We start from the raw sequence: 14,670 nt of genomic DNA, 5'->3' as shown, positions 1-14,670 counted from the left end.
CCTGTACCAAGACTGTTCCTAATAAATAAAAGACCTCTGGGAAAAGTGCTGAGCATACGCTGGATCTATTTTCAGCTTGCATCAGCAGCTGCTGCCCCTGGGATCGCATCTTTGCTCATACCCTACACCATATGTAATCACTCCAGTGCTGCAACCAGTAAGATAATGAAAGAGCATGGCATAAATCTATACTTGAGTGGAATGCTAAATGAGAAAAATAATGCAAAAAAGGGGGAAATAAACCACATTTTCAAGTCATTAGGAAGAAAGACTTTGACATATGAAGTGTTGCAACCATTAATAGCACTTATCATATAGAGTGGAGACAAAGAGACAAATTAATCAAACTGACAGAACTGGGACATTTTATGCTAATGCAGGCTCCTGGGTTTTCGTTTGTATTCCTCTGTGTCTGGAAAACTGATACCATTACAGGGCAGGAAATTGCATGAATAACATGCAACAGATCATAAAAATTCGCACACCAAGTGCAGAAACACTGCCAAAAGCACTGTAAAAACAAGGCTAGAGACCTCAACAGAGAACCTACCAACAGCTAATGAATGCAAATAAGTACAGGAATATTTTCCATCCATGCATAACAATGAGACATAGGCTGTGACTCCAGAGTCTCCAATAGTGTAGGTAAAATAAAGCCTGGAGAGCAAACACGCAGATAGCTGGGGGGAACTGCTGGCCAACCCAGGGTCTGACTTTGTTTGCAGTATTGCAGCCAGCAGTTTAAAGCCAGTGGGAACCGGCATAGCTAAGCGTTGCCTCCATCTAAAAGTATCGCTATGTTAGATTTAATTGAACGTTTCAGGTAGAAGAGGGAGGGGAGGAGGATGTAAGAGGAAATAAAACAGAGCCACAAAACAGCACATAGTCACACAAACCAAAAATCCCCTTGCCCCTGTGCAAATCCACTGCACATAGTAAAACTCTCACAGATAAAGACATTTAAAACATCATTCCTTTGGGAAATACAGAATGTCCTTGCTGCCCAAAGCCACAGCCGTATTGCAAGGGGCAGGAAATTGCAAGAACTACAGGAATGCAGGGCAGGGCATGGTGTAATGCAGGATCTTGCCAAGGTTCCTTCACTCGCCATAGAGGCTTCTCAGGGACTTTTTAAAACCCCTGGCAAAACAGACCACTGAAACTGCAGAGAGCTCATTAGCCATATAAACTCCAAATGACAAATACCTTCACTTTATGGGCAGCCACAGCATTTCTTATCGCTCTCTGTTTTTTAAAAAAGTGATGCTTCCCCCTTTTACGGTACCTGCAGCACAAAGGGAGGACTAACTCTGGGGGATAAAAAGGGTAAAGCTGATGCCTTTTGAAGATGAGTCATTTCCAGCACTGCTCTCACCTTTCCCAGAATAGAATGATATGCAGTTGATAGGATTGAGCAAGAGCATTTACGTGCCAGTAGTACATGCATAAAGAGGGTGTGGAAATGCGAGACTGCTCAGGGGTGCCTGCTTTCCCGAAGACCAAGAAGAGTTCAAGTCCTTCCCACATTTGGTGCTGGAAGACCCCATGTTGAGGTTGGTAGGGCAGAAGCTGGTTCACCCCAGCAGAGACAGGCATGGGGAGCACACAACACAACGTCTAGCTCTCCATCCCTCTCCAACAGATCACTGTGGTGGTTTTACACAGTTTTAGCCATGTGAACAGGATTTATCTCCAAACCTCAAAATTTCCTTCTGTTCCTTTGATCACTAGTAGAGTCTCAACAGAGTGCTTGGCATGGTATAAAAAAAAAAGGCACATACACACAAAAGCAAGCTAGCCCAAAAGCCTTCCAAAGGCAATGACGGAGTAACCTTTGTTCTAAGGGGAGAAATTAGAAACAGGCATTCGTGAATTCTTGTAAATATACACCCATCTGACAGACGGACAAGGGCTGCAAGCTGCAAATGGAATTACTTTCTCCCTTCCCTTGAATTTAAAAAAAGAATGATAGTACAGACAATTAGTTACAAAAAAGCCTCATAAAAACCTTGACTTTAAGAAACTGTAGTATCAGGAGGAAAATGATTTGGTCAAATAATTACTACCATTTTGATTTCTTCTGCTCTTTAGAATACCAAAGACACCTTCGAAGTCTCTTAAGAATACATATGACACCTGACCTTTTCTTTTCCTCTACCTGCAATCAGAGCAGTTTGGGAAAAGAAAAGCCTAGTTAAAAGAGAATATTTAGAGATGTCTTTACTACTACCTTATCATTCAACCAAGAGGTAGAACACATTGACAAGAAATGACCATGAATTCTCACAGCCCTTTGGCTATGCAATTACTCTGCAGAAAAGCAATTACAAAACCAAACTGTAACTTCATCAAGTAATTCAGATTAAAACTGTATCTGAGAACTAAGAAGAGAGTGCAAGAGCGGATGATGCAAACAGTCTGGGACCCTGAGGCTAGGAATGACTTGAAACCCTCTGAAGAGGAGTTTACGTGTGCAGCACCGGTCTGCCCTACAGAGCTGCCTGCAGAGGTCCAGCACAGCTCCTTCTAGGGTCACCTTGGCTGTGTACCACCAGCTGAAGACAGAGGCCAGAAACATGCTCAAATGCTTATCTTTAACAATTTACCTGCATATGCCCTCTTAACTGAGTCTTCCAATTGGAGAGTTCACGCATAACAGTGAAATAAATCCTGTAAGGGAAGGATTAGGCTCATCTTTCAAAAGGAAGTAAAACCAAACCCAGCCTGAGGTAGCCCTTAATGAGCGTTCTTCTCAGTCGTCCAACTGCAAGATACATTGAAGACAGAGAAAGAAGAAAGGGATTTTGTAATTTAAAGGTTTATGCCACTACTGAAAGGAACTCTTTCTGCTTTTTGAATGCTATGATGACTTCGTAAATGCGAACGTGTTTCTTTGTAGAATGTCTCAATGCCTATATATATGTCCCTTCCTTGGACGATGGTATAGATATTATTTAACCTCAGTGGCTACTGCTTACATAAACTGAGCAAAAATGACAAGGATAGATGGTTCTTACAAAAGACAGGCAACTCTCTGGTTTTTGTGCCTTGCATTTGACAAATTAATTCAGACATTTAAAACACAGCCGTTAAAACATGGTTTGATGTGTCCAGTCTCCCGAAAACTAACAAATTCAAGGAATAGACAGAAACTGCTTGATTTGGCTTTATGTCCAAACAAAAATGCCATATGCAGAAATCCATCCAAGGCACAACATGAAAATCTGCAGCCAGATAAAAACAAGGTAAAAAAATAGCTAAATTCAACAAGTAGATGGAACGGCTGGAGACCCATCCACCTGAAGTCCAGCTTCCCCTTTCAGAAGCAGAAATGAGCACTAGTCCTCTATGGAAATCATAAGGGAAGTTGTCAGGTTTTGTCTCTCCCCAGGTTTTTCCTGTCTTAAAAGGTTACTGGCTCTAACACCGTCCTTTGAAAGAAACAGTAAATAACCGGAGCTCATTCTGTTTTTACTTGACCAAGAATCTTCTGACAGGGAAATTTTCTCTGAAGGCTGCCTGTGTATCTGGGGAGAGGTGGCTAGGCATGTTGTACCACTGCTGCGTGGTCAGAGATGGAAATATATTTTGCTTTCAGAGTTGTTTTAAGACATGTTTCTTACTAGCTGCAGACCCTTGAAACAGAGAACCACAGGTCTGAATTTCAAAGATAAGCAAAAACCCAAGACATTTCTCTACACAGCCAGAAATGTAGTCTGACAGTCTCACAAAAATCCAGAAGAACTTCATCAAAAGTATTTTTTCCAGAAACTAAGAACTGTACTAGTAAAGTTAGCATGGACAATCCTTTTTTAATTTAAATCTATTTTTTAAACCTTGAAACACTACCACAGACTGCATTCCCACCCATTCTGGGAACAGAGTACAAGGTATATACAGAGATAAGGGAATTTGGTCCTATTGCAATTCATAGCAAGCAAATTTCAAGTAGAGTATTACCATGTGTTTGAAGCCCAATACACTGGATGCCTACACCTCTTTAAACTATTACACTGTTCAGGTTCCTTTCTGTGTCAAATCATTTATTTGGCTGGTCTTTTTGAATTCTTTTTTACTGCCCCTATAAACCCACATCAGCCCAGCCTTTGGGAAGTGCATCTGACACCGCAGGAGCAGAAGGAAGCACTGAGAACCCAACAGTGCCCCTGAATCCATCCTGGCTCACACCTGCCAAATCCCTCTGCAATCCTTACAGTAAGTCTGTACACTTCAATTTCTCTAAAGTATGGTTCTGAAATGACGAGCAGCAGTTGCTGCAGGGAATGATGTGGACTAGGTGCAATATATACTCAACTAAATATGGTTACTTCAACACCAAAACAAAGGTGCCTAGTTTTTGAGGTCCTGAAAACCTGAAAACAGCTCCCATTTGCCAAGTCTGCTTAGCTCTCTGTGGAAGAGATCAAGTCTTGCTAGGTACCTGCTCGCCTATCATTTGGGATAAATGCCATGCACAAAATCTAAAATAATACTTTTCTTATTTTTAACCTTGGTCTGCAACTGCTGTCACTTAAGCAAAAATTCCTCATTAAGCACCCTCAAAGGGCCTCCTGGTGAGGGACAGGAAGTCTGCAGCAATTCACAGGCATCTTCTGCTCTGTTCCATGCCTCCAAGTCTACTTTCATCTTGAATGTGGTAGTCTCAGCAGTTGTTGTCAATGGCAGTGCACAGGACCTCAGGACTGTGCAGGGAGAACAGGCAGAGGACACAGAGAAAAGCCCATCGGTCACCCAGGACCAATCAGCCACATAAGGCAGCAAGTGGCTCCATCCTACCGTGATCATCTTGAGAAATGCTGCAATTAGTCCAACAATCCCCTCAACGCCTTCTCCACGGTTAAAAGATACAGAGGGAAGAAAATGAGACTGAAACTCTGGCTGAGGACGGATAAGCTGAAGCTCTGGGTCAGGTATACAGGCTGCTCTGGGGCCAGCAGCTGTGCCAGCTGTGGGTCAGTCTGTTCATCTCCTTTGAGGTAATGTGAACCAGAGCATTTAGAGAGAGGTAAACATTGCTGAGGGGTTCACACAAGGTGATTTAATCATCAGTGACCTGATGCACAGATCTGTGCTGTAATTCCCATCTGACGCATCAACTTCCACCCCAGCATTTGCAGAGAGGTGATGACAGTATTTTATTTGTTCACAAGAGACCTCAGAAATCTACTGCTGAAGGTTTTATGTTACCATTATTTGACTCCAGAGCTGATACCTCTCAATTCCAGCTGTTTGGTGACACTTTGTTTATATATTGGTTTTACTGGAAGTGCTAGTATTGCAGTTTTCTGCTGTCCTCAGTCCAGCTATGGCTATTTTGACTGTGGACCCCCAGCTAGCAGCAGGGTGCCATTTCAATTAGGAATTAAACTTCTCTTCACCACATAGTCTTCTAAAGGTTTCTAAATTAAAAAAAAAAAAGAAAATATTTCAACTACTTCTGTGTGTGGGAAACAGACAGTTACACTTCACTGCACACTTTGATGCCATCAACTCTTATAAGGTTAGACTAAACTAAGTGAGAGACAGAAAGGTTTATTAGCAAATCCAATCTATGTTATCTTAGGATATTAAATTCCACTCAACTACACCTGTACTGTGCACCAAATTTCTTAAAAGGGTGTCTGAACTTTGTCCCTCTCAAAGGCCATTTGCCTTACAGTTATGAAACAATGTGCAGTCATACACATCACTGATCAGTCTGTTGATAAAAACACATGCCAAATTTTTCAGTTGATTTTAATCTGGCTTCAAAACAACTGCCACTGGCTCTCATATCTTTCTCCAATAAATTACAACATGCTTCCTAGAGATATGTCTGATACTTTCTTTTCATTTAAGTCTTTAAACAACCACACAAACCCCCTCTTAAGCTCTTTCAGAGAAATTCAAACTCATTTTTAAAACAAACCACATCTGGACTAGACAGATCTGTAGTTTGACCAACCACAGCTGCCCCTATTTATTTATTTTATTAAAGTAAATAAGATGCCCAAGGAATAAGCTTTCAGTAGTGTTAGAGTGTACTGGGACTTAGAGGTATTTGCTGTCTGTCTCTCATCAAAGTGGGACAGATGAAAATTCGTCACAGCACAAAAATCCTGGAATAAACCACCCATTTTGCTCTTCAGAGTTTGCATCAAATGTAACAGAAAGCATGTGTCTACTTGTTCCTCTAAAAAACCCAAGAGCCTGCCTGTAAAATTCACAAAGAGCATCTAACTCCCAAATCCTAGTATGATTCAATTGCCTTTTGCTCACCTAAAACCTGTATTTCACTTCCAAATTGAACCATATTTCCTAGCCTTAATGTTTGTTGACTGCTGCAATGCATCATTTGAATACATAGCATATTCCACCCCATAACATGCTCAGTTTCACTAGTAGCCGAGAAAAACAGTCAGTCTGACATTATTCACCAGGGAATCCTTGTCAGAAAGTGCTGTATGAAGATAAAATCTTATTTTCTTTGGGTTTTGGGAACACTAATAAAACAAAGCTAGGTACTGGGATGAGAAAGTACCTTACAAGTTGTGGTGTCTGATGTGGTGAAGCTGACGGGTGTCTTAACTGGGCATTATCTGTCTGTTTAGTCAAATGGCAAATGCTCAGCCTGTATTTCTGGACTCTTAAAAGAGCAGATACCTAGTTTGCAGTCATTAAAGAAATTCAAAGAATTTTTTAGAGGGAGAAAAAGCAAAGGTAAGAGAATCATTAGTGGAGGGGGAGGAGAGGGGGAGATCTTTCAGTCTGCAGGGCCAGAATGCTCATGGTGCTAAGACACAGTCATGGCTCAGCCATTTCATTTTCATTCATGCCCACATACATATTTGAATTAAAAAAAAAAAATTAAAAAGCCCCAAACAAAAATAACCCACCTTGTGTTGCACATCCTTATTGCTTCTGCTGATGCCATTAGCATAGTTTACCTGTAGAACTTACTCATCAGGACATCTCTTACATTTTAGATTATGTTTGTTATGTTTGACTATGAACGTTTCCACACTGCAAACTGCCTTTTCAATAGCGAGTGCAATCACAGCCAATCAGCCCAATTTAGCAGTAGCAGCAGGCAGGAGTCTAACAAAGGCAACGAAATTGAGTCCACTTATTGCAGTGGAGAATTTTATTCTGCGCATTCATCTCTGTATCCCCTTTGAGAGTACATTTTTATATGCCTTCTCGAATAAATAAATAAACTGTACAGCTACTGTCAAAGGGAGGCAAAGGAGTTATTGCAAGATTTTCTCTCTTCAACATGCATGTATGCATGACTTTTGTTTTGCTTTTTTAAGCCTAGCTCTCACCATAACATAGATGTATTTTGCTTTTCTCCACTGGTGAAGATCAGAGAATGTTATGAATAGCAAGACAGCCCTCATCAGAAAATAATGGAAGTTACACCATATGGAATGAAAAGTATGTGGCTAGGTTCTTCATCATATGTGAGGCATGAAAAATCAGGCGTTGCTTTTGCAGTGATACATGGATGGAATTTCATATCACATCTTGAAGATTTCATTTCTGTTTTATTGCTCACCTTCTAGAAACAATGTATGTCGTTGTACTGTGCTACATAAGCAACACACATAAAACGACATCCATTTCTGTCTCACGATTTCTCCTGAATTAGTGTTCTGCCAAGTAAGACCTCAGAGTACCCAAATGCTCAGTTGTACTCTCACTACAGAGCTGCAGCCTCCAGTCATCCTTCTTTGCGGTCAGTGTCAGCGCTGTGAACCAACACGAAAATAACACATTCCCTAGGAGGAATTTAGAAAACCAAAGACCCAACCGTCTCTCCATATGGACTCCTTGAAGTGGCACAGTTGCAGTAACGTTGGGGCATAAATGAACTTGAAGCCGGACTTTACTAGAAACCTCATGGATATAACCCTTTGCCACTACAAAAAGCTCCACAGATGAAGGGAATGGTGGCTTTCAGAAAGGCTTTCAGGTTCCTGCCACCTCCTGAGCCAAAGCAGAAATAATTCTGTCCAGTGCTGCAATTTCTGTGAGGAACATCCACGGCCAATAGTCATGTAAAGAGAAAACCACATTAAAGTTTCCCATTCTCTAAGAACCTTAGCTACTCCTAATATATCTCTGTGGTGCCAACGAAAAAGGGTCTTATGTTGTTCCCTACTGCATAATAACATCCTGCAACTGAGAAAAAAACTTCTTGCCCTCTTACTCCTCTTTCCCACATTGATCACCTTTTCCACTCTATGCTCCTGTGCAGAGCACTCCCAGCTCAATCCCTGCATTCGTTAAAGATACTGTATTTATACATATAAAGAATACACAGAAAGGAAAGATTCAAAGTAAGAGAATACTGTTTATTTCTACAGAGATAAAAAGGAATCGTAATTGCCTTTAGCCAGCAGGGTATGTAACAGTTGACCTCCTGTATCCTGTCTTTGATTTTCTCCTCATTGCAATCATCTTTCGTTGGCTAATTCCCAGCATTTTTCCCTCAGGCTGGCAGGTTGGCATGGATGGTTAGCAGCTGCCAGTGTTTCTCCTCCTCGTCAGCTATGAGCCATGCTAATGTTAGATGCCTGGCTCAGTCCCACCCAGGGTGCCACATGCCTTCGCTTTCCAACATACTCAGCTTTTGCCAGCCTTGAATACGAATTGAGGTCCTGTCCTGCCTTTCTCCTTGCAAGGATTAACCAACCATGTGAGGGAGTTAACCCATGCCAACCGAAGAGGCAGATGACAAATTTCACAGGGGAAATTTCACAGGTAAATTTCATCTTGTGGGGAAATATCAGGTTTCACAGCAGTCATCAGGGAGCAGTAAAGGACGTGGAAAAATTCAGCCTGTGGCGTGTGTTTACATCTACTCTGAACATCATTCTCTTAATAGTAAAGAAAAGAGCTGTGTGGATAAACAAAAAAGCTCCTCAAGCACATCCCACATTCTCTTCCCAAGAAGAGATGCTGCTTCCCTTTGTCTGTTGGAAGAGACAATTCAGTTTAATCCTTCTGAAAGGCAACATTTCTAGCAGATAGTTCATTGCACTAAAAAAAGTTACCACTCTTTGAAACAGATTCAAGAAATTCGAGGGCTACAGGTAAAACTAATAAAGCTACTCCAGAATCAAGTTTCTAAAATAGCAGAAAGGCTGGTATTAGGCATGGGCTAAAGAAAGCTTGGTCTGCTGCTTCAGAAGATTTAACTTCACCAGAGAGACAGGCATTTGGTACTGTCATGGCTGCAATGACCAGGTGAAGGATTTTTCCAAGTGCAAACCCCCAAGTCAAAAAAAATGCAAGCAAGGTTGAGAATCTCATTTCTAACCTGTAGGAATCTAATGCCACTGAGGGGTTTTACTTGTTGTTGCTGTTTCTGCTTCTGTCTTTTCACCAAGTAACTGCAATCTCAGCTTTCAGAAAACCAAGTGATGCTCCTCTGTCCAGTGTCTGGCTTTCAGCTTGCCCATGAAGACTCGCTGTGCACTCCTATTAGCAGAGTCAGTCAGGTAATAATAGCAAATAAAAAGCCTATTCGACAAAGCACTGGCTCCTTCTCAAGTAGAGTACCACTACAGCATGAATGACTCAATCATCTACTCAAGAGCTATTACTTGCAGCGATGAAGCAATGTTAATTGGATAACGGCCTGCTGCCAGCTAATATTGGCATGACCTACAATACCCCTGGCTGACAGCCGTGTCTCTCTCTCTATCACACCTTTTTTTGTAATCTGGATGGGAAATGGAAACCATTAAAAAAGCCTCATAAGTGCCATTTAACTTCTTATCATAAATTAAAAACTTAATTAAGTGCCTTGTTAGAGGAAGGAAGACCAGTTTTCGTGATTAAATAAAACAAAACAACAGTTAGGGGTATGGAGTGAATAACCTACTTTACAGCTTTAAACTCAGTTTTTTGAAAGTTTGAATTTCGGGTTGTGTTTAACAGCACTTGCTAGAGGAAAACTGCATAAACGCTAAAAAATACCCTGAGTGAAAAGCAGGTTCTAGTTGTTTAGCAAAATTGCAGATGAAAAGCATAGAAGTCAAGAGCTAACGGGGTCCTTTTTTATTAGCTGTAGGCAGCTGACACTCCATTCCTGTAACTTGCAATGAGGGCTGATAGTTCACACACGACAACCACATTTGCGCCCTTATTATGCAGCTGTTTTTCCAAGCTTGTCTACACACTGAAATGCATTATTTTAGAAAAGGTGTGGCACAAAATCAAATTACCATGGCTAGCACTAAAGAGTTTATGGAAACTCTCCAGTCAGTGCAGAATTAGCTCCATACTGACTTAGTTTAAGTTGATTAGGTAAAGGTTTAAACGGAGGCACATTAAGTCACACTTGAACTGACCTGAAATGTCTAACACAAAGTTTTGCAGAGGGTTTAAAATCCTCTAAATTCAACTAGCCCCAATTCTGTGTGTGCACAATGTCTCCCTACTGAAATGACCGGCGTATCATAAAGACTGCTCTCACTTGTAATTGGATATACACAAGAAATAATGTAAAAAACATCTGTTCGCTGTTTAGCTAGACAACAGTTAACAATCTTGGGATGCCAGATTAACAAAAAGACCCCAACATGCTATGAAGGAAAAAAAAGTCTGCAGTTTAGACTTCAGAGGCAGATTTACTGTTTTGAATAATCAGAAATAAGTTCTTTTGTTTTGATGTTAAGCTCCCTCTTACCAACAAAACATGAATTTAAAAGCTACACATATAAAGCTTTATCCAACTCCAACATCAAATCTTTGAGAAATAAGAATAATGATGGCCTTTCTCCACAACATACTTCAGTAGTTTTCAAACCATGCCAGAATTTAAAATGCAATGCTTGTATGGTTGACTTAAAAGTAGCTTAGTGAATTTATGAATGATTGTCACCTTTGGAAAAGTTCTGAACAATGAAGACTATATTTAAGAATTATTTTCAATCTCCACTTTTCTATAATATTATATGCCAACATAAAATGTCTCTCATCATGAAAAAAGGATTTGCTCAGGACACTCACTTTCAACTTCTGTTTGAAATCTTTCGATTGGAATAATAACCCCCTACATGACAGAGTAAATCAGTTTCTGCATATACCTCTAGAAATAACTCACGGGCTGCCAGAGCTCTGCAGACCACGGACTGAAAACAGTAGCCTTGGGAAGAGTCGTTAGCTAACCGAAAAAAACCCCTGCTAACTTCTTTAAATGCCATATAACTAAGAGTGTTTCCTCTGCTTTATCAGCTCTTAAAAACCAGGAGTGTTTCAGTTCCTCTCATGGGGAGCTCTGACACTGTTGGAGGCACTTCCCTCACCTACGCACAGGCACCTACCAAAACGCAGCACTCTGAAGGTGAGCAACACCAGAAACAGAGACATGCACCTTAACCAAGGAATAACTCAAAAATAACAAAATGCATCAGGCAGCTCTCCTTACCCCAAATGACTAGCATTTGTGAGGAAATTATTTAACTGACCACCTCACACACAGTTATACAAATAAAGTAGCCAACAAGCAAATTAAGATTCAATGCATTTAACAGCAATTAATTTGCATATTCTTTTCCAGGATGAGAAAGTTAAAAGCACATGGCAAAGTAACAGTGGTGGTCTTACTTGAGGCATGACAATTTCAAGATTCTGGGAAAAACCTTAAGAACTAGATTCACTCCTTCTGCAACTCCACAAACTTTACTGGAGCTGTAACAGCAGCCAGTGCAACCCAAAGTCACTAAAACTTTTTGATCTTTAATTGAGATACATTCCAAAATGTAAAACTATAATACTCCATTTATCCAAAGGGTATTCACTTAAATAGAAATAATTTAAGGCTGGACTGGAGGATTTTTTTCTTACATAGCATCTTATATAAAACACATAAACAAACCACTGTATTTTAAATCCTTACTGTTATATGAACATAGGACTGGGTCACCAAGTGCAGACACATCATGACCCCTCCACTACCCTTCTCCTCCCACTGGCCTGAAGCTCAGCACCTCACCACTGCTGGGATTAAAAATCTTCTAATTTCCAATCTAATTTTACTAAAAGCCAAGTTGAAACCAATTAATGTTTGTGTCAACAGTGTCCTTTAGTATTAAAGAAAAACTCCTCCTCTCAGCTGTTTCAGCTGGTCTGCCTACACAGTAGCAGGTCTTAGTCGTCACACCAGCAGTATGAACCTGCAATAGTGCTTTCTACTCCTCCTTCAGGCCAGGCTCATTCATCTGAATATCTCAGTCACTCTTGTACATGCTTAATTGAATTTGAACTATTTTTCTTTATCTAACAGGACCTGAATTATACAAGGAGTCTTCACAAAGGCTTTGTAGAAGAGCATTGATAGTCTCCTGCCCCTTCATACCTGTGCACCCTTGGGCATGTTTTGTCACCTCTCTACTCCTACCCTTGCTTTGTGGTGAGAAAGCTATGAGATACTGACTGAAACTCAATTCTTCCATTGGAAATTATTAGTGGACACTGTAGAATCACAGTGTGCATCCTATCATGTCCTTTGTGATATCTCTAAACTCCTATGCAAAAAGTCTGGGTTGAAATGTCTTCATGAGTAATATTCAGTGTCAAGACTCATGAAGTCACAGCCGGTGACCTACTTCTAGTCCTCTCCAACTTATGCCATGACAACATCACGATGCTGCTGAAGTCTCTGGAGAACTAAACCAGAGGGGAAAACCGATATGTGACACTTTGGGACCTGTCATCATTTAAAAACACACCATGTCTCTTCATGGGCATTAAGCAACTTATGGTGAAAAACCCTCTGTATGCCAGAGCACTTACCCACTGAGTGACTGCTGTGCTGTGCCCTGGGTACATCATCACCCTTCTCATGCCACCCCTCCCAGCTGGAGACACTGGGCAGGCACTGCTGAGGCAGTGGGTGATGGCAGCTCTGGCCAGCAGGCACACACCTCCCCTCTGCAGGCAGCAAAGCCACCGGCATGTCCTACGGTAGCTGTGCTGTCACGCCTGTGTGGCTGTGAGGAAATTACAGTGGGGGTGGAAGCCAGCCAGTGAGATTTTGTGGTAAAATAAAGTAAACTTTCCAGTGAGGTACGTATTTTCTATGTCCCTTGGCTTCCTGCTGTGGGAGCCATGCTGCATGAGAAAAACCCTGCTTTCTGACAGACTGTGTTCATGGTTTCTTGGTGGAAAACAAAAGGCCTGAAGCAGTTAAATCCCAAATTCTTTATGAGGGGAGGTGACAGGAAGCAAGGCTGGATGAGGTGCAGGAGAAGGGAAATAGGAGGACGAAGATATGAGCTGCTGGAGAGGAGTGGACAGCAATGAGACTCCCAACAACGTGACAGCTCAAATGATTTTTCAACAATAACCTGCGGTGTAGCAGCCACATTACTCCTATCAAATTTCCTGTCTGGAAGAGCAGAAGAATATCAGGGTCCTAATAATACCCTGAATGAGGCTGTGGTAATTATGCATTTGGGTACAACTCCCTTGGTGACAGTGACAAAGGCGAGTTGAAGCATCTTAAAGCTCTGCCACCACAATCTTTAGGAGTTACCACTAGTGAGGAAGGCTGGCATAGCGTGAACACGTCCATCCTTCAGCAATCTGCAACCCACCCAAACACAGAAAGCACATCCTGCGGGGCAGGCACTGACACCTGTGCCACACTCCCTTCAACCACCTTAGCAGACCTCAGAGGTCTTCCACACCACATGGGAAAAAGGGGGTTGATTTTTATGGTGGGGGCACGGTGACATACTGTACCTCTTCCGGCAGGCTGACCACCAGGTCATTTTCCGTCTGCCCTACCAAGGCCTGCAAGAAGTACTCGCTGCAGGCAGCCAGCACAGCCCGGTGGGCGCGGAACTCCTTCCCCTCCACGATCAGCGTCACGTCACAGAGAATGTCCTGCTTCCGCTGGTCATTTAAGCAGAGGAGAATATTGGTACAGTGCACCGTTGACTCATACACATACATGGGGGAGTCAGTCTTCTCATCCACAGACATGCCGTTCACACCCTGCAGGGGACAAGGGAGAAGAAAACACAAACAAGGTGGTGAGGAGCAACACAATCGGTGGGTGAATGTGGTATGGTGAGATGCTGCCTGATATCTGGATAGCTCAGGACCAATGGCCAGGCAGCCCATTAATATTTAAATCTGAAAAAATTGCTAGGGAAAGATATTGGGAAGGGTATTTGATACCACCAGATTTCAGCTTGCCATGCTTCCATTACCTACTTACCCTCCCAGACTTCCCCTCTCAAAACCAAAATAGATAGTTTAGACAGACTGCAAAGTACTTTCCCATTCAACCACCTTCTATGCATCTCCAATTTCCAATTTAGTAGAGGCAATAACATGGGCCCATTGGAAATTTTAGAAGATTTTAGAAAAAAAAGCAAGAGTGCCTTTTGGGTCTTCTAATAGTGAAAAAAAAGGCTTTGTTCTTGCTTCCAGTATTTCCAGATTAAAGGGGAAAAACCCTCAAAACCCCCTCAAAACCCCAGTCTATTCTCCAGTGGACAGGCAGCACTACACATTTACACTGAAGACCTTGGTTCAAGTGAAAGGCAAGGTGGAACTGCACCCAATGAAGACAAGTTGTTAACTACAGTGACTTAATTTCTCAATCAGAATTTTAAGCCTTAAGGGGAAGAGAAAGATGTTTAGTGG

General features: G+C 41.7%; 1 protein-coding gene across 8 annotated transcripts in view; it reads right to left on the bottom strand.

The window, feature by feature from the left end:
* The window catches only part of BACH2 (BTB domain and CNC homolog 2), a 145,543-nt gene that overhangs the window by 33,318 nt on the left and 97,555 nt on the right, over positions 1 to 14,670 (bottom strand). For 4 of the 8 annotated variants that reach the window (XM_018078282.2, XM_018078284.2, XM_018078281.2 and 1 more), the window contains one exon: positions 13,759 to 14,013. In XM_018078282.2, the coding sequence (XP_017933771.1) occupies positions 13,759 to 14,001 (243 nt within the window). In that variant the 5' untranslated portion in view covers positions 14,002 to 14,013. Of the gene's footprint in view, positions 1 to 9,325; positions 9,487 to 11,022; positions 11,513 to 13,758; positions 14,014 to 14,670 lie in introns of those variants that run through there. The other 4 variants (XM_018078289.2, XM_018078288.2, XM_018078287.2 and 1 more) reach the window with 4 other exon arrangements.

The sequence above is a fragment of the Manacus vitellinus genome, unplaced genomic scaffold (genome assembly GCF_001715985.3).
Source record: "Manacus vitellinus isolate BGI_N305 unplaced genomic scaffold, ASM171598v3 scaffold_4_pilon, whole genome shotgun sequence".
Taxonomy (NCBI): Eukaryota; Metazoa; Chordata; class Aves; order Passeriformes; family Pipridae; genus Manacus; species Manacus vitellinus.
The sequence above is the reverse complement of the archived record's forward strand: the minus strand, read 5'-3'. Positions and strand labels throughout refer to the sequence as shown.